At 38.2% G+C, this 22194-nt stretch overlaps 1 protein-coding gene across 2 annotated transcripts in view; it reads right to left on the bottom strand.

The window, feature by feature from the left end:
- Window positions 1-22194, bottom strand: part of SLF1 (SMC5-SMC6 complex localization factor 1) — a 103256-nt gene that overhangs the window by 25228 nt on the left and 55834 nt on the right. For both annotated transcript variants that reach the window (XM_066273822.1, XM_066273823.1), the window contains exons 11-15: window positions 19606-19764; window positions 18547-18710; window positions 13890-14021; window positions 12482-12647; window positions 1210-1357 (exon numbers count right to left, since the gene is read on the bottom strand). In XM_066273822.1, the coding sequence (XP_066129919.1) occupies window positions 1210-1357; window positions 12482-12647; window positions 13890-14021; window positions 18547-18710; window positions 19606-19764 (769 nt within the window). The remainder of the gene's footprint in view (window positions 1-1209; window positions 1358-12481; window positions 12648-13889; window positions 14022-18546; window positions 18711-19605; window positions 19765-22194) is intronic.

Genomic DNA, 22194 nt, shown 5'->3' with positions numbered 1-22194 from the left:
ATGGTGGGCGTGCCGGGTGGATCCTGGTCGGGCGCATGCGGGAGTCTGTCTGACTGTCCCTCCCGTTTCCAGCTTCAGAAAAATGCAAAAAAAAAAATAAAAAGAAAAAAAAAGAAAATACATTTTCTACAATTAAGTTTTTGTGGTTTCATTTTAAGTAAAGAAAGTACAGTTTTAGTTTTGTTTAAAGTAAAGAAAATGCAGTTTTAGTTTACATTTAGTGTTAAGAAAGTGCAGTTTTAGTTTACGTGTCTACAATGCCTGCATCCCTTCCTCCCTCCCCCCTTCCTCCTCCGCCATTCACCTTCGTTACTCGTCTGTCTCCAAGGTAAGAATACAGTACTAAATAACATTTTTTTCTTTTATTTCATATATTTTGTTATGCATTGGTAAAGTATACATGTGTTTCTTAATTAAAAACGTCTTTTTTCATAATTTAGGATGGTTTGGGGATGTTCACAGGGCTGGAATGGATTAAATCTATTTCAGTTATTTTAAATGGGAGAAATTTGTTTGATGTACGAGTTGAATGACTTACGAGCTTGGTTACAGAACGAATTAAACTCGTATCTCAAGGTACCACTGTATTAAAGATTATAAAAATAGTTCTTGCCATGTGAGATTCAAAAACACCAAACATAAACAAACAATCTCTCTAACGAAAAGAGTATATACTGCTTTCAAATTTGCCTGGTTAAGTGCTTGCTTGCATAGGATGATTTACTTTTTAGTTGTAGGATTAAGGAAAACAACATTATATATTAATAATTTACTTCCAGGTACTATTTTCTATACCACAATCTAATTTCAACTTTCATAAGATTATCAGAATTTTATTTTTGAATAATAAGTGATGTGTGTGTTGGGGGGGTTCATGTAACATTTGGAGGAAAATAAAAATTACACACATAGTATAAGCTCAACAATGTAAAAACGCTTAGAAATACTAGAATGAAATACATTAAAAGCTGAACAGTAGTTAACTTCATAGGAGCTTTCATTACGGGTAATTTTTACTTCTCTTTATATTGTCTACATATATATGTGTTCATGTATGCACATGCATATATATGTGTGCATGTACATGTATATATATATCTGTTAAGACAAGCTTCACATGAACATACATTAAAGATCAAACTGCCTTAAGGAAACTCAAAACTAATTTCCACAATGAGTCTAAAAAAAGCAAAGTAGAGACATACTTACCATCACATGAAAGGGAAAAATAATTTCTTAAGTCATCAGACATGTGTCGCATCACATTTCTACCCATTTTAAGACCAAGGAAAATCCAATAATCTATTGCTGCTCCAAGAATTCCAGTCAATAAGTAAGCTAGTTCATGTTTGAATACCTAATATTAAGATGAAAAAATATATTAAAATAAATTCTATCATTATTTATTTTGAATTACTTGTTGAGGCAAAACTTAGCTATTTAAAAAGAGTATGCTAATGTTAAAATGTATTCTTAAGAATCCTAGCAAAGTCCCTCTGTTCACTCCCCTCACTTCCTTCCACCCCCATGTATCTCTACAGCTCTCTATATGACAAAACAGTTAATGAAACAAAATTTCCAGGATTTAAATATTAATAGCTTAGAACAAACTTTGAAGATAACTCCAATCAATGGTGTCAAGTGCTTTAGTCAGGAAGTATATCCATTAAAACAATGAAGTAACTGGCTTCAGTAGATTTCTGTTAGGAGGAACATAGGACTATAAAATAACTATTATAGAAGATAGATTAGCCACCCTTACTGTTCATGAATAAAATAACCTTTATATTTCTCCAGAAAAAAATAAAACACAATAAATAAAAGCATTATCATCAAACAAGATTATCTTCTGTTGGAAAGAAATTGATCCAAATTTTATTAAATTATATCAAATACCATTACCTTAGAGATATAGAGATTATAGTTTTAAAACCATGAATATTGTTTATATTATCACTTCAATGATAAACATTATTAAATTCTTATAACAAGGGATACAAACCTTATTTATAATAAGTGTGCTTTATCCCAACATTTTAAAATACCTTTATAATACATTAAACTGTAAAGATGAAGAAATATAAAAATTTTAAACTCTGAAATATTTTGTTTTTAATTTAAATGAGAGAAGAGGAGACAGACTCCCACATATGCCCCAACTGGGACCCACCTGGCATACCTATATGGGGCTGGTGCTGGCAACTAAGGATCTTTAGCGCCTGAGAGGGAGGCTCCAGGAAGTCATTCTCAGCCCCTGGGGTCAAGTGCTTGAAGGAATCAATCAATCAATTGAGCTATGACTGCAGGAGGGGGAGGAGGAGGGAGAGGGAGAAGGAGAAGCAGAAGGATAGGGAGGTAAGGAAGGAGAGGAGGAGGGAAAGGGAGAGAGAAAGAGGATGGGGAAGAAGCAGATGGTTGCTTCTCCTGTGTGCCCTGACTGGGAAATGAACCTGGGACTTCCACACGCTGGGCTGACATTCTACCACTGAGCAAACTGGCCAGAGCCTAAACTCTTTTTCATAAAGACATTAAAACTATGCTATTGAAATTCCTATTATTTTTAGTATTTGTTGTCTATGCATTAAAAAAAATCACTAAATTAACAGTAGGGCAGAAAACATGTGAAAAGGTTTTAAGAAATGTTATCGTATCCAAATAGATTATAACTGCTATGATCTGCCATCATATACTATGCCAACCAGGCATTTTGTACCCTCAGTGACTATTGAATTTCCCATGCCTTCAGCAGCCAAGGTTATTACAGGTGTATACCTATATTTTATTAGGGCATCCTTTTTCTTTTTTAAAAATAAACTGAGAAGAGAGGAGGAAGAGACAGACTTCTGTATGTGCCTGACCAGGATGCACCTGGCAAGCCCACTAGGGGGCAATGTTCTGCCAACCTGGAGCATTGCTCTGTTGCACAGCAACTGAGCTCTTCTTAGTGCCTGAGGCCAGGCCATGAAGCCATCTTAAGTGCCTGGGGCCAAACTTGCTCCAAGTGAGCCATGGCTGCAGGAGGGGAAGAGAGAGAGAGAGAGAGAGAGACAGAGAAGAGGGGCAGGGGTGGAGCAGATGGGTGCTCCTCCTGTGTGCCCTGACTGGGGATTGATCCAGAACATCCACACGCTAGGCTGACACTCTACCACTGAGCCAACCAGCCAGGGCCAGGGCATCATTTGTTATTATAAGAAGATGTTATTTATATTTTTAAATTTTTCCAAAGTGAGAAGTGGGGGCAGGCAGGGGGAGGCAGACAGATTTCCCCATGCACCCGACTGGGATCCACCCAGCATACCCCCCAGGGAGCGATGCTCAGCCCCTCTGGGGCATTGCAGTGGAGCCATTCTAGTGCCTGAGGGAGAGGACATGGAGACATCCTCACCACCCGGGGTCAACTTTGCTCCAATGGAGCCATGGCTGTGGGAGGGGAAGAGAGAGAGAGAGAGAGAGAGAGAGAGGGAAAGGAGGTGGAAGAGTGGAGAATCAGATGGGCGCTTCTCCTGTGTGTCCTGGCCGGGAATTGAACCTGGGACTTCCATATGCCAGGCCAATGCTCTACCTCTGAGCCAACTGGCCAGGGCCCAAGAAACTCTTATTAAATGAATTCAAAACTGAAGTTCAATTTCTGGATGGTTGCAAAAACAAGGGCAAATGATCAAGCAGCACATACACCAGGTATGCCGAACAGTAATTACTGAGGGAAAACTTACAGACAGGATTCTTAGCAGGTATGCAGGTGCCCTGTTGCCCTATGACACTGTGGGGCAAGCACATTGAATTCTGGCAGGGCTAGTCATTAGACTCTGGGATGACAGAATCTGAAGAATGGGGCTGACAAGAACTTTAAGCTTCATGATTAGGAAGCACTGCTCTTCCTCTGAGATGATCGGGGGCCACAATACAGAACCGTGGCTACAACCTGATACTGCCAGATTAAGATTCATGAGTGGGAGTCAGGACCAGCCCCTCTCCTGCCTTGATTAGAGGGCTAGATTTAAGCCTTTATAGTTATAGTTGTGGGGCTTAGGAAGCAAGCAGCAGGATTGACCTAGCAGGCTGAAAAGTACCAATGCCTCCCCTGTATCCTGGCAGGGTCCAAGCCTTGCAGCTGACCAGAACTGACTTCTAAAGCACTGGGTCTCATCCAGTCTTCAAAAAACTTTGCAGGAAGCCAACTTCATTCTTTGTAAAACCAACATGTTCACTCTGAGCAAGTTTTATTTCTGATGGTTCAAGAGAATATAAAAGAGGACAGTGAAAAAAATCTGTATTTAAACTAGCAAACTGATCATGTCAAGATATATGACCTAGAATGTTCCTTGCAATGTAACATGTATCTTATATCAAAAATGACATAACTCAGGAAGAACAACACAGTAGATTTTGATTTCTCAAAGTATGCCCCAGTTCAAGCGAATAGTAAATCAGGATCACTTCAGATCCCTGGTTGTAGAACTCTTTAATATGGATAAGGAAGGTTAGCCCACCAAGCTAATAAGCCTCATATAAAACCACAATCCAGCATTCCCATCAATTAAAAATACACAAAATCAACCAGTTGGGGCTTTTTCCTCTTTCCTTACAAAAATATATGTACATATATACCTAACACCATAGAGCAGTGGTCCTCAACCTTTTTTGAGCCACAGACTTGTTTAATGTCAGAACATATTTTCACGGACCAGCCTTTAGGGTGGGATGAAAAAATGTATCACGTGACTGAGACAAGTGTCAAGAGTGAGTCTTAGACAGATGTAACAGAGGGAATCTGGTCATTTTAAAAAAATAAAACATCGTTCAGACTTAAATATAAATAAAACTGAAATAATGCAAGTTATTTATTCTTTCTCTGTGGACCAGTACCAAATGGCCCAAGGACCGATACCGGTCCGCGGCCCAGGGGTTGGGGACCACTGCCATAGAGAAATATTACTATTGCTCAATATTCAATTTCCTTGATATTACCATTATTAAACAGCTAGAAATAGGTAGGCCTAAAAAGAAATGACTGTAGCTGTAGCTCCTTTACCATGATTAACAAAGATCCTGTTAAAGTTATTCTTATCTGCATTTCATTAGCTAAACATACAAACACATAGCACACATCCATAACAGAAACATTTTTTAAATAAAAGGACACTTTCAAATCAAGGTGCTTGGGTCCTTTTTTATACTACATTTTTAACTATGACACTCACTATAGACGTAGGGTCAAGGCATTGTGCTATGGATTGTATTCAGGAGCTTTAAAAGGGCATAAACAATGTTACTATTTCTAGCATGGTGGATATATATGCTCTAGAAGTGAATTAGTGAGAAAAATGGCAAATAAATAATGTATTTTATGAACACTTTGTCTTTTGGTGGTTTCAGTTTGCTAAAAGAACAGAACATGCTAAGAATTAACAAAGAAATGAAAGATAACATAAATTGCACATATGACATTAATTTACCTTACAGTTTATCAGACATTTTGTCAATACAGTTCCCCTATTATCTATTTAGAAACTTGGTGATCTTCTAAAAGCTGACTAGCATACAATGTAGAACTAGAATCTTGGTCCTAAAACTCCCGAGCAGTAGTTTCTACGATACCCCACTCCTCCTCTAGTACCTTGGTCAGAAAGATATAAACATAATGCACATACAGTGCCTCTTCCGGTTTTAAACACTTGCATTTCAATGAAACCAGAGAAAATATGCTGCAGTGGAGATTTGGGCTCTGTTAAGGCTTTGACCTAACAGACACCTTGAGTAAGTTACTTAAGTTCTTTAGCCTGACTGTCTCCATCTTTAAATACACACTAGGGTCCTGGTTGGTTGGCTCAGCGGTAGTGTGTGGAAGTCCCGGGTTCGATTCCCAGCCAGAGCACACAAGAGAAGTGCCCATCTGCTTCTCCACACTTACCCCTCTCCCTTCTCTCTCTTCCCCTGCAGCCAAGATTTCATTGGAGCAAAGTTGGACCGGGCGCTGAGGATGGTTCCATGGCTTCCGCCTCAGACTCTAGAATGGCTCTGGTTGCAATAATAGAGCAATGATCCAGATGGGCAGAGTATCGTCCCCTAGTGGGCAATCCAGGTGGATCCCCGTTGGGTGCATGCGATAGCCTGTCTCTCTGCCTCTCACTTCAGAAAAATACAAAAATAAATAAATAAATACAAACTAGGTTCTGTTTCTACCTATATCATATTTCCCCATATAGAAAACACTCCCATGTATAAGACGCACCTTAATTTTAAGGCCTGAAATTAAAAAAAAAAAAAATTACATCAAGTTATTTTACTCAAGTTTTATTCTTCATAAAATTCATACAACTCCTCATCACTGTCAAAACTCCCATTCAGCCTGACCAGGCAGTGGCGCAGTGGATAGAGCGTTGGACTGGGATGTGGAAGGACCCAGGTTCGAGATCCCGAGGTTGCTAGCTTGAGCGCGGGCTCACCGGGCTTGAACAAAAGCTAATCAGCTTGGACTCAGGGTCACTGGCTCCAGCAAGGGGTTACTCAGTCTGCTGAAGGCCCGCAGTCAAGGCACATATGAGAAAGCAATCAATGAACAACTAAGAAGTCGCAACGCGCAACAAAAAACTAATGATTGATGCTTCTCATCTGTCTCCATTCCTGTCTGTCTTTCCCTGTCTATCCCTCTGACTCTGTCTCTGTAAAAAAAATAAATAAATAAACAAACAAAAAAAAACCCCTCCCATTCATTAGCTTGTCCTCATCTGTGTCTGATGGCAAATCACTGTCTTCATATATTGCCTCCTCCTCAGTTCCATCTATGGTATTTGAAATGCCACAGCCACTGTATAAGACACACACAGTTTTTAGAGCCCAAAAACTTCAGGAAAAGGTGTGTCTTATACATGGGGAAATATGGTAACTGTAGAGATATCGTGAAATAGCACTTAAGCATATCACAAAGAAAAGTAGGACTAACCAACAAGCTCAGTAAAATTTTGTACCTCCTCAATAACCTTGACACTGCCCACCTCTTCTCTTTGCCAAGGAAAGCCCAAAGCTTTCTCCAGATTAATGACAATGAAATTCACTGCCATGGTGTCACTCAGCAATACTTGCAGATTGACATTATGACAAAACAATATTAACATAAACTGAGGACTTCTGTTTAGTTAATGACTTAAATTGAATGCTTCAACTCAGCAAATCAAGAAACAAATGCTTTCTAGTACAGAAAATGATGTCTGTGAACATGCATGGAATTCTTGAAATTGGAAACTGCCAAAAAGATTTAATTAAATACAAGAATAAATACTAACAGATAAGGTGACACAATAAAAACACTTTATATGAATTTAAGAAATCAAAATGATAAATAAAATATTAATTTGCAAAGTTTAAAACTAGTTATTTTAAGTAAATCAGAAAAAACCAGGAACTGCATTATTCCATACGTAGGTGGGACATAAAAGTGAAACTGAGAGACATTGGTAAGGGTGTGGTGGTGACGGGGGGGGGGGGGGGATGGGAGAGGGAAAGGGGGGGAGAGAACAAGATAGAGGGTGACGGAGGACAATCTGACTTTGGGTGATGGGTATGCAACATGATTGAACGACAAGATACCCTGGACTTGTTATCTTTGAATATATGTATCCTGATTTATTGATGTCACCCCATTAAAAAAATAAAATTATTTAAAAAAAAACAAAAACAAAAAACAAAAAAAACTAGTTATTTTAAAACTGATGCTAATTGCTGATTGCTTCACAAACATGCTTTTATTTATAAATCTGAAAAAATCTACAAATTAAATATGTATAAATCTGTTACTATATATCTACATCAGTTTTTCCTGAGTAAATTCTTATCTGTGATAGTTCTTTGGTGACTTAGTAAAATTGTGAAAATGTTATTTTATTCTTTTTAGTTATAAATGAGCCGTTAAATTTACACTATCAAATGATTAAAAAATGTTAAAAATGAGTAAATATTTTCTATCCTTAATGATTCTATTGTATAAAATGTACATACAAAGACAGATGGCGACCTGTGGTGGCGCAGTGGATCAAATGTCGACCTAGAATGCTGAGGTCGCCTGTTCAAAACCCTGGGCTTGCCTGGTCAAGGCACATATGGGAGTTAATGCTTCCTGCTCTTCCCCCCTTCTCTTTCTCTCTCTCTCTCTCTCTCCTCTAAAAATTGAATAAATAAATAAAAACAAAGACAGATGGCAAGTAACGATTTTAGCGTTAGAATTGGCAATAAAGTGTACTGTAGATAGTTCTATTTCAGTTGACTTCTACATTTGTAAAATCATATATCTTTTTTTTTTTTGTATTTTTCTGAAGCTAGAAACGGGGAGAGACAGTCAGACAGACTCCCGCATGCGCCGGACCGGGATCCACCCGGCACGCCCACCAGGGGCGATGCTCTGACCACCAGGGGGCGATGCTCTGCCCCTCCGGGGCGTCACTCTGTTGCGACCAGAGCCACTCTAGCGCCTGGGGCAGAGGCCAAGGAGCCATCCCCAGCGCCCGGGCCATCCTTGCTCCAATGGAGCCTTGGCTGCGGGAGGGGAAGAGAGAGACAGAGAGGAAGGAGAGGGGGAGGGGTGGAGAAGCAGATGGGCGCTTCTCCTGTGTGCCCTGGCCGGGAATTGAACCCAGGACTTCTGCATGCCAGGCCGACGCTCTACCACTGAGCCAACAGGCCAAGGCCTCATATATCTTTTTAAAACACAAAGAGGTGTAAGAAAATGGCTAGTCACCTGGTTATTGCTACATAATAGAATTACTTGATCACAAGTGTAACTAAACACAAAAATAATCTTTTAATGTTAAGAAAAACAAAAATTAGGGCCCTAAAAAGAATTTTCTTTTAAGCATGCCTCAGATATTCCCCTAAATAAAAGTTCTAAAAAAAACAGTTAAGGGTTTCTGTTTTTGGTAATGGAGGCCTAGGTAATTCAAATAAACTCTATTATAGAAGAAAACTAAAAATGTTGAATATGTAAAACATCTTCTGGAAAGTTAGGAGGAATTGCTAAACCAAGATCTGGGAGAAGATAAAAGCCAGATGAGGCACTCAAAGATAGCTAGCTGACTTTCCCCTACGAACATTTTGCTAATCCCAGAAAAAGAGTGGAGATATACAAGTATGGTTTTTGGAGCTAGGGAAAAAGGAGTATAGAAATCATAGCCCAGACTAATATCTAATACTTTCTGATCCCAAAGGGTTTCACCCTCAGATAAAAGTAAGTAAGAAGCAAAAGGCATATATTTGTAGCCCTATACTTCACTTGGACTATTTAGGAATCCTTCAACCTAACTGGCAGTACACGTAGGCACCTGGCAGAAGCAAACAGAAATTCTCTTTGGAAGAAGATATTGTGTGTCTTTGCCATAAATTGTCTCCGCAAATGATTTTCAAATGCAATTTACAGCTCACAGTAACCAATAATTAGCTTGCAAGGGAATATAAAAGATATAAGAAAAGCAAACACCAGAAACAAATAGAAACAGATCCACAAAGACTTCAAATATGTAATAATCAGACACAGGCAATAAAATAACTATTATTGCCATGTTCAAAGACAAAAGGAAACCTTGAAAAATTTGAAGGGCACTAGGAGTCATAAAAACTTATCATAGTAATTTGGAAGTAAAAAAGTCTAACTGGAAAAAAATATAAAAATTCAAAGTAAAACTATTATATTTAACATATTAGACATAGCTGAAAAGAGAATAGTGAACTAAAAATTGGATAAAAACACACTATCTGGAATGTACTACATGTAAACAAAAATTGAAAATATAAATGAGAGGGTAGAAAACACAGGATACAAAGAGGAGGTAAAAGATTAAGTTTAACTGGAACCTAAAAATTAGAGAAAATTAATCAGAAAAATTATTAGAATAGAAACAATGTAAGATTTTTCCTTAATATTAAAATAGAATAGACTTTATGGCATTTGAGGCCAGAACTTTCTACCTTAACTAAAATGCTTACTGTTCCTGAAAATGATATTACCTAGTGGCAATTTTGACAATCTATCAGTCATGAATAATAACATGGCATCGCTACATATAAAGAAGGAACTGTTACAAAAAATAAAAATATAAATAAATACATATACAAAGTCAATTCAGAAAAGTCAAAACAATTATCAAACTTGAGCTAACAGGTGATAGAGAACACTGTCAAACAACAACAGAGAAAACACATTTTATAGCCCCTATTTTTTTAATGGGATAAAAAAAAGTTAAGTTAATATCAGAAAGCAGAAATCATATAGGGTTTACATTTTTTTTGGGGGGGGCTTATTTTTCTAATCAATATTCACTATTAGAAATTAAGAAAAAGCACAGAGAAACAAACAAAATCTATTAACAGTAATACAACCCATTCTTGTAGAGGTTGTAAAATACTCTATTAAAATATTTCTTGGATCAAAGGGAAAAATTATTGAAAACAAACAAACAAAAAAAATTTTGAAAGCCCTGGCTGGCTGGCTCAGCAGTAGAGCATCAGCCCATGTATGGAAGTCTTGGGTTTGATTCCCGGCCAGAGCACATAGGAGAAGCGCCCATCTGCTTCTCCACCCTTCCTCTTCTCCTTTCTCTCTGTTTCTCTCTTCCCCTCCCGCAGCCAAGGCTCCATTAGAGCAAAGTTGGCCCTGGGTGTTGAGGATGGCTCCATGGTCTCTGCCTCAGGTGCTAGAATGGCTCTAGTTGCAATGCAGCAACGCCCTAGATGGGCAGAGTATGGTGGATCCCGGTTGGGCACATGTGAGAGTTTGTCTCTCTGCCTTCCCACTTCTCACTTCAGAAAAATGGAAAAAACAAACAAAAAACCTTTGAAAAAACAATAGAAGCAGCCTAAAGTACCAAAACGTGTGGAATGGACCTCAAGGTATATTCAAAGGCAACTTATACAGTGTGTCTGTAAAGTCATGGTGCACTTTTGACAGGTCACAGGAAAGCAACAAAAGACAACAGAAATGTGAAATCTGCACCAAATAAAAGGAAAATTCTCCCAATTTCATACCTATTCAGTGCAGTTCGATGTGGGCTCACCACAGATTTTTTAGGGCTCCTTAGGTAGCTATCCCGTATAGCCTCTACAGACTCGTTACTGACTGATGGCCTACCAGAACGGGGTTTCTCCACCAAACTGCCGGTTTCCTTCAACTGCTTATCCCACTGAGTAATGTTATTCCTATGTGGTGGTGCTTCATTATAAACCCGCTGATATTCACGTTGTGCTTTGGTCACGGGTTCGAATTTAGTGAGCCACAGAACACACTGAACTTTGTACCGTCCACATCTCGACTGGCATGGCCGTGGGCTGCTCCGCTGTATACACGGTGTTACATCATCACCTGCGCATGCGCACATACTGCCACATCATCCTACAGAAACTGGGAGGGTTTTCTTTTATTTGGTACAGATTTCACATTTCTATTGTCTTTTGTTGCTTTCCTGTGACCGGACAAAAGTGCACCATGACTTTACAGACACACTGTATTAAGTGTATATATTAGAAATAAAGACTAAAAAAGAAAAAAGATCCAAACATTCAAGAAGAGATAGTAAAACAATTTTTAAAATATGAACAGAAATGAATGATGTAACACACAAAATAGTAGATAGTAAATGTAGTCCCAAAGGCATATCATTTTGAAAAGGAACTAATATTTAAAATGCACCCTAACTATGGCACACTGTGTTATTATGTACTTTATATATTTTACTATATAGACACCTTCCCAAGAAACCTTCAGATAGATAAAACATATAAATCACTCTGTTAAAATTCTAATGTTAGGCAAAATCTACCTACAAAGAAATAGCAGAAAATAACTCAGCATCCAGAATGGTAGTTTTAAAAAACAAGAATTTATTAGCATACACACACACAAAAGTATATAAAAATCACAGGTTCCAGGTGGTGGCACAGTGGATAATGTCGGCCTGGGATGTTGAGGACCCAGGTTCGAAACCCTGAGGTCACAGCTTGAGCGTGGCAGAAAAGACATGACCCATGGTCCCCTGCTTGAAGCCAAAGATCGCTGGCTTGAGCAAGGGCCACAGGCTGGCTGGAGCCTGCCCCGCCACCCCTCACGTATGAGAAAGCAATCAATGAACAACTGAAGTGCCACAACTATGAGTTGATATTTCTCATCTCTCTCCCTTCTTTTCTGTCCCTGTGTGTCTCTCTCTTTCCCTCTCTCTTTCTCCCTGGAAAAATATAAAAAAGGAAGTAATGATAGATTCCTTATCATTAAAGATCAAAAAATTGTCCTGAGCTCCTATATCCAAATGTGAGATGACAAAGAAATGAGTCTCTAAAACCTACCTTAGAACTAGACAAACTAAATAGAAAACGATGATATATTCGGGTTCATTTTACATTTGTTCAAGTAATTCAAAGAATAAAGAGAAGAAAAAATATGCATAATTCAAAGAAGTACTTTTTTTCATAAACAATTATTAATTTGTACATTAATCCTACTTACATCATTAGACTTGCATTTTTCTTTGTGAGAATATATGGTCCAATCCAAAAGCATATTTACTGGTTTGGTCAAAAGCCCAGAGGTCTCACTTCCTGACCAGAAGATTTCAAGGACAATTGCCTTTCCTGTGATTTTCAGACTCTGAGACTCTGACCAGTCAAAAAGCCTAATTAAAATATGAACAAAAAGTATTCTTTATGCCCAATTTGATCACCGCAGTTATTAGGCATAATATTGTGTCAGAAAACAAACAAACAAAAAAACCCTCTACTGATTTCTATAGAAAGGTCCTAACACATAAAAATTGTAATATATAAATTTAATAAAGTACAAAATATAAAATATGGCCTGAGTTCAACATAGCCACCATATGTAAACTAACTTACTATGTGTAATTACACCCAGTAAACTAACTAGTTTTAGAGCACACCCAAAAACATCATAAATATTAGATTCAGTGTTAAGAGTTACATAGCTTTTTACTTAAGTATTCAATTATTAAAGAATTCAAAAATATATAAATCATGAAAAACAATTATTACTCTCACCTATTCAAATGTATGTTAGTGAAAAGTAAAAATGTGAACTAAGGTTACATAAAAAAAAGTATATAAACCTCTACTGTCACTGAAGGACTGTGTCTAGAAATGTTTTAAAAAGAAATCTACTTTATTATTATTATTTTATTCAGTAAGAGGAGGGGAGGCAGAGATAGACTCCCACCTGCACCCCAAATAGGATCCACCCAGCAAGTCCACTAGGGGGCGATGCTCTGCCCATCGGTGGCATTGCTCCATTGCTCAGCAACGGAGTTCTTCTTAACATGTTAGGCGGAGCCCATACAGCCATCCTTGGCGCCCAGGGCCTACTTGCTCAAACCATTCCAGCCATGGTAGCAGAAGGGGAAGAAAGAGAGAGAGAAGCAAGAGGAGAAGGGGATAAAGAAGCAGACAGGTGCTTCTCCTGTGTGTCCTGACCAGGAATCACCTAGGACATCCATACACCAGGCTGATGCTCTACCACTGAGCCAACAGGCCAGGGCCGACAAATCTACTTTAAATTAGAAAACTGAATGAGTTCTTAAAAATAAGTATATAAATGATTTTAAAGATAGTACCTAAAACAATTTAAATATAGAAAAAAATGTAGATTTTGCCTGATCAGGTGGTGGTGCAGTGGACAGAGCGTCAGAATGGGATACAGAGTATCCAAGCTCAAAACCCGAGGTCACCAGCTTGAGCGCAGGCTCACCAGCTTGAGTACAAGGTCACTGGCTCTGCTGTTGCCCCTCCCCTCCACAACGAAGAACTGATGCGTCTCGTGTCTCTCCCTTCCTGTCTGTCTGTCCCGATCTATCCCTGTCTGTCACAAAAACAAAAAAATTGGATTTTTTACAATTAAAACTTACTTTTGACTCAGATGTCGTACCTCACTTTCAACTAAATTAAAGAAAAATTTGAGCAGTGTCAGGTGGAGAACCTTAGATCCAATAATATTTTCCGAAATTTGATGACAAAAACTTTCATTGAAAAGGCAAGACCTGAAAAACATGAATCCAACAAAAATACATGCAGTTTATTAAGTAATCTGTAGACAAAGTGTACTTTGAAGAGTTATTCCTGGAGCTTGTTTGGAGGTTCTAGCAGAGAAGCACAGTGACTCATATACCCTTGACCTAAGAGAACAGTCCTCTTGCACAAAGACTTGACTAGGGTTAGAGGGTGTGTGTGTGAACACACAATATGGTATACAGAGATGTGTTACACAACTGGGCACCTGAAACCTGTATAATTATGTGAACTGGCATCACCCCAATAAAATCAATTAAAAAAAAAGTATTGCTGGAATTTTAATGAAATTTGCTTCAACAAAATATAAAGTCAATAAAATGTATCAAGTCTTTTTTTTCTTTAAAAAATTAAACCAGCCCTGGCTAGTTGGCTCAGTGGTAGAGTGTTGGCCCAGCATGTGGAAGTCCTAGGATCGATTCCCAACCACAGCACACAGAAGAAGCGCCCACCTGCTTCTCTACCCTTACCCCTCTCCTTCCTCTCTGTCTCTCTCTTCCCCTCCTGCAGTCAAGGCTCCATTGGAGCAAAGTTGGCCTAGGTACTGAGGATGGCTCCATGGCCTCTGCCTCAGGTGTTAGAATGGTTCTGGTTGCAGCAGAGCAACGCCCCAGATGGGCAGAGCAACGCCCCCTGGTGAGCATGCCGGGATCCCGGTCAGGCACATGTGGGAGACTGTCTCTCTGTCTCCCCACTTCTCACTTCAGAAAAAAATTAATTAATTAAAAAAAAATTAAAACATGTCAAAAACTTATTATACTTAATTTTTAATAATACAAATCTAACTTCTCTATTTTTCAATAACTAATTTTTAACAACCATTTGTTACTCTACCTTTGAACTCTTTACTATCACTGATAAAAAATAAAAATACGGAATGCACTTCATTAAACCCTTTTGAACTGGATGACCAGTTATACTCTCAATTTATCTCCATAGTAATCCTCTTAATCAAAATAAATTTTTTTCATTATTTAGTAAAAGGAAGGTCATTTTAGGGCTACTTTTTAGAGTTCTAAAAATTCAGTATTTATTTCCTTTCTATATTCTATTGTCCTCTCCAACAGAATGTTTAGTGATGACGGGTATGTTCTATTAAAATGTGGCTTGTGCAAAGGAGGACTTCAATTTTTAATTATCTAATCTTAATTAAATTTAACCTTACATGAGACTAGTGGGTACTGGGTTGCACAGCAGAGTTCTACAACAGTTTTTTAAAAGAATGTAAAGTTAAGCCCTGGCTGATTGGCTCAGCAGTAGAGCGTCGGCCTGGCATGCGGAAGTCCCGAGTTCAATTCCTGGCCAGGGAACACAGGAGAAGCACCCATCTGCTTCTCCACCTTTCCCCCCTCTCCTTTTTTTTTTATCTCTCTCTTCCTCTCCTGCAGCCAAGGCTCCACTGGAGCAAAGTTGGCCTAGGCACTGAGGATGGCTCCATGGCCTCTGCCTCAGGTCCTAGATTGCAACAGAGCAATGCCCCAGAGGGGCTGAGCATCGCCCCCTGGTGGGCGTGCCAGGTGGATTCCCAGTTGGGCGCACGTGGGAGTCTGTCTGCCAATCCCCACCACTAGCTTCTCACTTGGGGGGGGGGATATAAAATTACTCGGAACTCTAAGTCTGAGAAAGCTAGAGTCTAAGCAACAACATACTGTATAATACAATTTCTTCCAACTTTGTTATTAATTATATAAATTATATACTTGCAACTTTCTACTTCTGCCTGTATCTTCCTTCTTTTTAAATATAACATTGTCAGGTTGGGAAGGTCCTAAATAGCTATTAAATTTAACAACTCATTTAATATTCAAATCTGTTCCAGAAGATGCTCCATGCCCATATTCAGTTATTCAGTTTATCTGAAAACTGCCAGAAATAGATATCATAGTATCTTTTCTTTTTAAAAAATGTTTAATACAAAATTTCCAAATATATTGTAAAGGAGACTAATATCACACAGCTCATCTATATTCCTACCACTTCCCTAGGCTCTGTCCACCAATCTTGAACAAACCCAATTATCCTGAATCAAAATCTAGAAATTTGTTTATCAAAAAAAAAAATCTACTTTTAAGTTGTCCAAATTTCATTTCCAGTAGCTTTCATCAATTTATCCATACATTTATTAAAAACTTTTTATTTTAGCCCTGGCCAGTTGGCTCAGTGGTAGAGCGTCGGCCTGGCGTGCAGGAGTCCCAGGTTCGATTCCCGGCCAGGGCACACAGGAGAAGCGCCCATCTGCTTCTCCACCCCTCCCCCTCTCCTTCCTCTCTGTCTCTCTCTTCCCCTCCCGCAGCCGAGGCTCCATTGGAGCAAAGATGGCCCGGGCGCTGGGGATGGCTCTGTGGCCTCTGCCTCAGGCGCTAGAGTGGCTCTGGTTACAATAGAGCAACGCCCCAGATGGGCAGAGCATCGCCCGCTGGTGGGCATGCCAGGTGGATCCCGGTCGGGCGCATGTGGGAGTCTGTCTGACTGCCTCCCCATTTCCAACTTCAGAAAAATACAAAAACTAAAAACAAAAACAAAAAAAACCTTTTATTTTCCAGAAATTATATTAAGTACTGAGGTTAAAGATACTTAAAACTGAGCATGTACTCTTAAGAAGGTCAAAGGCTGACGTGAATGCAAACTAACTCAATGGAAATGGCAAGAATTAGGAAGGGGCACCTGAGATGCACTTTAAAGCGTAAGTAGGAGTTGGATAGGTATTTGTGGAGTGGCAGGAATGAAGGTATATTTAGGTAGAGGAAAAAAAAAACGTTAAAGCAAAGGCATAAGAAATGGAAAATACTTCAATCATTGGTTACATGTGGGTAAACGATGAGGATGAGAACAGAGAGATACAAAGGGTCTAAATCAAAATGGGTCTTATATGTTTTGCTAAATAATTTAAACCCTTTCATATATGTGAGTTACTGAGGGATTTTTATTTGGAAAATGAGAAGATCACTTCGGAAAGAGTATGAACGGTACTTTGGAAGATAAAGAGAAAAAAGTAAAATCAAGATCAGTAAAGCAGATATTGCAATAGTTTACATAAGAAGCAAAGACGGCTTTTAAAATAAGGGCAATAACAGTGAAGGAAAAAACATTTGGAAATTAGGAAGATGTCAGCTACATAAATCATACGTTCTCACATGCTATATCTATGCTGGACTAATGCTATCGTGTTAGAATTGTGTTTACAGCCCAGTCACCTTAACAAATGCAGAAACTGTTTTTTATATTTATTTTTTAATTCCTGAAATGTAGCACAGTGCCTTGATCCCAGTAATAATTCAATAAACATCTGTTGAGAGAACAAATTAATAATGCATGTTAGCCAGAAGTTTAGCTCACTTCAAATGCATCCCAACCAAAACGGTAGGTGAATAGTTATGATCTCATACTGACAACCAAAGGTCTAGCCTTTGCCTAGCTAGTCAAGCATCACTTCTCTCACTACTGTGGACCTTCTAAAACTGAATACTTGAATAAAAAGTAATTACTTTCAGATAAAGCAAGGCAATGAGTTCTGTTTGGGAAAAAGGAGAAATAGAAATGATTTTTGAAAAGAGTAACATTTGGAAGACAAAGGAAGAAGCATCTAGGCAGATGATAGCATGTGCAGAGAAGCAATAAAGATAGCATATTTAGGAACAGTAAATTCAGTTTCAAATTCAAATTTCTAGCTGAAAAAATATGACAAGCTCTGAAGGCTATACAGTTAAAATGTTTATACTTTTGATGACCAAAGTTTGATGATGATATTCATATTCAATAAATTAATGTCCTTAATTTCTAAAACATACAAACATTTTGTTAAAAAATAACGAATATGTTATTTAGCCTTCCTGTGAATCCACTTCATGCATTCAATAAACATGTTTTGTTTTGTTTTTTTAATTATTTTTTCTTTTCTTTTTTTTCTGAAGCTGGAAACTGGGAGAGACAGTCAGACAGACTCCCGCATGCGCCCGACCGGGATCCACCCGGCACGCCCACCAGGGGCGACGCTCTGCCCACCAGGGGGCGATGCTCTGCTCCTCCGGGGGGTCGCTCTGCCACGACCAGAGCCACTCTAGCGCCTGGGGCAGAGGCCAAGGAACCATCCCCAGCGCCCGGGCCATCTTTGCTCCAATGGAGCCTTGGCTGCGGGAGGGGAAGAGAGAGACAGAGAGGAAGGAGGGGGTGGGGTTGGAGAAGCAAATGGGCGCTTCTCCTATGTGCCCTGGCCGGGAATCGAACCCGGGTCCCCCGCATGCCAGGCCGACGCTCTACCGCTGAGCCAACTGGCCAGGGCCTGTTTTGTTTTTTTTAAGAAACTGACAAACATAACCAATTTAGACATGGCCTTCTTACATGAGTTTTGCACTAAATACAATGCAAACATTCTCCATTCACACACACATTAAATATTCAGACATATACTTTTTTTCATGAGTATCTAAACAAAACAAAACAAAACACCCCAGCATAACAACTAAATGAAATTAAATCCTCACACGTGAAATTCCTCACCTGATAAGCACTTCTATTAGAGACCAGGCTCCTTTCATACAAGTTGGACACTGAAACAATTCCAAGTAATATCTTGCCATGGCTGGGGACTTCCAAGGAGGATGCAGATGAAGAAGAGCTGACAATATATGAAAGTATCGACCAGAAAACGTGTCCATGTTATCCTATTATTTAAAAATAAACAAATAAAATACTATAGCCAAAAGTATACTTTCATTAGCTAAATAAGCCTAAAACTGTAACCCTGTCCTTTCTTGCTAAATACTTGTGTTTGGACTAAAGATCAGATGGAGTCTCATATTTAGCTAATTAAATAATACAACAGAGAGAGGCATACTTTAAATATGTATCTTTTGGGACTAACTTATATAAAAATATCCTAAATGTACCCTAGCTGGCTAGCTTAGTTAGAGCGTTATCCCGATATGCCAAGGTTGTGGGTTCAATCCCTCGTCAGAGACATACAATAATCAACCAATGAATGCATGAGTGAGTGACACAACAAATCGATGTTTCTCTCTCCCTTATCTTTCCCTTATCTTTCAAATCAGTTAAAAAAAAAGTTCCCAATGCAACCTGAAAGGAACTAAAGGTTAAGAAATTTTTCATGCAACATTTTTACATATCACCAACATTAGTCTGACATAAATTGTACTTGTTATTTTTTTCAAATTGCCACCTTGATGATGAACATGATTAGAAAGCCAACTTTGAAAAGCTGTTCCTACTGGTTTTCAGTTTATAAAGTATGCTATTTATATTATAAATAAAAATTATTATTCTCAATGTACTAAACAAGTAATTTACCAAGGCACTCTAGGTCACTGTAGTCTAATTTTCACGTTAAATACTTTACTATAATGGAAAAAAAATCAGACAAATATTTTCCAAGATAAAATAATTGTGGAAATTCTGAGAAAATAAGTTAAAAGCAATCAAAGTAATACCAAGTAAACAGTTTAAGACTGAAGAGAAATGGGGACTAACTCATTTCCTATGTAAATGAGGGAAGAAGTACAGAAGAGAATACACCCTGCGGATACAGAAGACTGTTCCTACCTGGAGAATGTTCTCTAGAAGAGCATGAAGAAGGCATACAGGAGGAATATAATGTGCTTGCAAAGAGGAAAGCTCTTCGATAGCTTCTTTAAAAAACTGGCCTTCTATGAGGCTTTCAATTAAATTTAATACACCTCTGGGAAATGCAGCATTTTTAACCTAAGAAAGGAAAGATTCTATGACTCAAAGAAGATGAGGGTAAAATTCTAAGATCAAATCTTAAGTTAAAAAGCCTTAATTTCCTCATCTGTAAAGTGACAATAAATCCTGACTTTACAACTTCACAAGATTGTTACGTGGTTCAAAAAAGATGGTTTATATAAACGTGTTTTACACTATAAGGCAATGCAAAACATTTATTACTGCTTACTTTATTATTCTCTGTTGCCTTAAACAGTAAGGGGAAATGCTACATCTATAAGAAAAACTTCCAAAGGCATTTGCAAAGTCTGGCTGATAACACTGGGGAACATATCTTTTTTCATTTTCTGTTGCATGAGGTTTTAAAACTCTTTCTATATATTTCTGCATCACTGATTCCAAATCTGAAATCCATTTATTTTGGTACATGGTCTAGTTTTTATGCAATTTTAATTTCTTTTTGTTAGTGTTAATGGCATGCACTGGTTTTTAAATTGGAGTTAAAGGGCAATGACTCTTGGATTGAACATAACCACAAGGCAATTAATGTTTTACAAACATCACTTTTACATAATTGTAGTTGTTTTATGTAAAAATTATCTGATAAAAACACCCTCTTATTTTGTTTTAAGATTCAATCATGGCTTCTTTGAGTAGGCGTAAATGTAAGAATAGTCCCAACACCGTCTGTTATATATGTGGCTGTTACAAAGTTCAACGTCAAAGGCGCGATATTACATCATTAGTGACACGTGCATATGTTGCCTATTTTCAAGTTCCCCTTGGTGATCAAGACAAGAATTGGGCTCCTCATATTGTGTGTCATAATTGTGGAAATGCTTTGTGACAGGACAAAATGAAAATGCAAAGGAATGCCTTTTGATATTCTCATGGTTTGGCATGAACCTAAGGACCACAGCAGGGACTGTTATTTCTGTCTGATCCATACAAAGGGCATCGGCAAGAAAAAACAGCATATGATCGCATATTCTAATATTCCTTCAGCAATAAGACCTATCCCACACTGAGACACTCCCGGATCCAGTTTTCAATGGTTTTATTTCTTCTAAGGATGAAGAAAGTGAACACGGTGATCAAGTGTATTTTGATAAGATACATGAGGAAATGGTTGTAGAATCTGAAGGGTCTTCTTCTGATGCCAAGCAGTCATTAACCTCTCAGCAGTTTAGCCAACCTAAATTGAATGACTTAGTAAGAATGACATAAAAATTGTCTTCAACTTTCTGAAGTATGAGGAGCATAACTGGATCATTTATGTGGATCTTAAAATGGTAAATTTCCTTCTAGGACAACAGAGAGGTTTCACAAAGTATCCTTGCTTTCTGTGTTTGTGGGACAGCCGAGCTCGGGAGAAACACTGGACACAGAAGGAGTGGCCGCAACATGAAGCTCTGGAAGTAGGGATGCAAAATATTGTGAATATACCTGTAGTTAATCAAGACAGGATCATTTTCCCCCCACTTCACATCCAACTTGGCTTAATGAAGCAGTTTGTTCAGGCTTTGAATAGAGAAAGTGAATGCTTTCAACATATTATTTCTGCTTTTCCTGCCCTGTCTTTCGAGAAGATAGAAGCAGGTGTATTCGATGGACCTCAAATTCAAACCCTCATTCGTGATGAAGAATTTGCAGGAAGATGAATAAAGAGGAGAAAGCAGCATGGCAGTCTTTTGTGGCAATTACAAAGAACTTCCTTGGCAACAAAAAAGCAGAACACTATGAACTTCTGGTTCAAAGGATGCTGTTGGCTTTCTGCGACATTGGATGTAACATGAGCATTAAGATTCACTTCCTGAACAGTCACCTTGATAAATTTCCCGAAAATCTTGGAGCTGTTAGTGATGAACAGACTAGTGCTGGAGCATCAAACGAGATTGTCCTCAATAAGTAACCAAACGCAAGAGCTACAAACGCAAATTTTTGCCTGAATAGAATTTAACTAAGTTTTATGCAAATTTTATGATTAAAATAAGTGTTTCAATATGTTGTATTTTGAAATTGTAGACAAATTCTGGTGCAATAATATCTTTTAGTGTTTTAGTGTATTTACTGCATTATATAAATTATCATCCCTTCACAAAGATGATGCCCAAGAAGACATTCTACTTCATTATGTTAAACTATATGTTGAAAATTTTACAATACGATAAAAACCTAAAATCTTGAATTGCAAAAAAACTGTAGCTTCCAGAGAAAAACTAAGGTCAGATTTGAGATCAGCACACTCGAATTAGGTAAAAACAAGTGTTATCGTGGATGCAACAAAAATTTTGTTCCCCAGTGTAATGAGGAAACCTAAGTCAAAGCTATAACTAGACATGATTCTTTAGGTGCAAAATTATTTTTTATTTTTCTTTTAAACTTATAAGCAAACAATGTCTATTAAGATATACTAAACATATTAAAATTCATCAAGCACCATCAATA

The sequence above is a fragment of the Saccopteryx bilineata genome, chromosome 4 (assembly GCF_036850765.1).
Source record: "Saccopteryx bilineata isolate mSacBil1 chromosome 4, mSacBil1_pri_phased_curated, whole genome shotgun sequence".
NCBI lineage: Eukaryota > Metazoa > Chordata > Mammalia > Chiroptera > Emballonuridae > Saccopteryx > Saccopteryx bilineata.
Note: the sequence above shows the minus strand (reverse complement) of the source record. Positions and strands in the feature narration are given on the sequence as shown.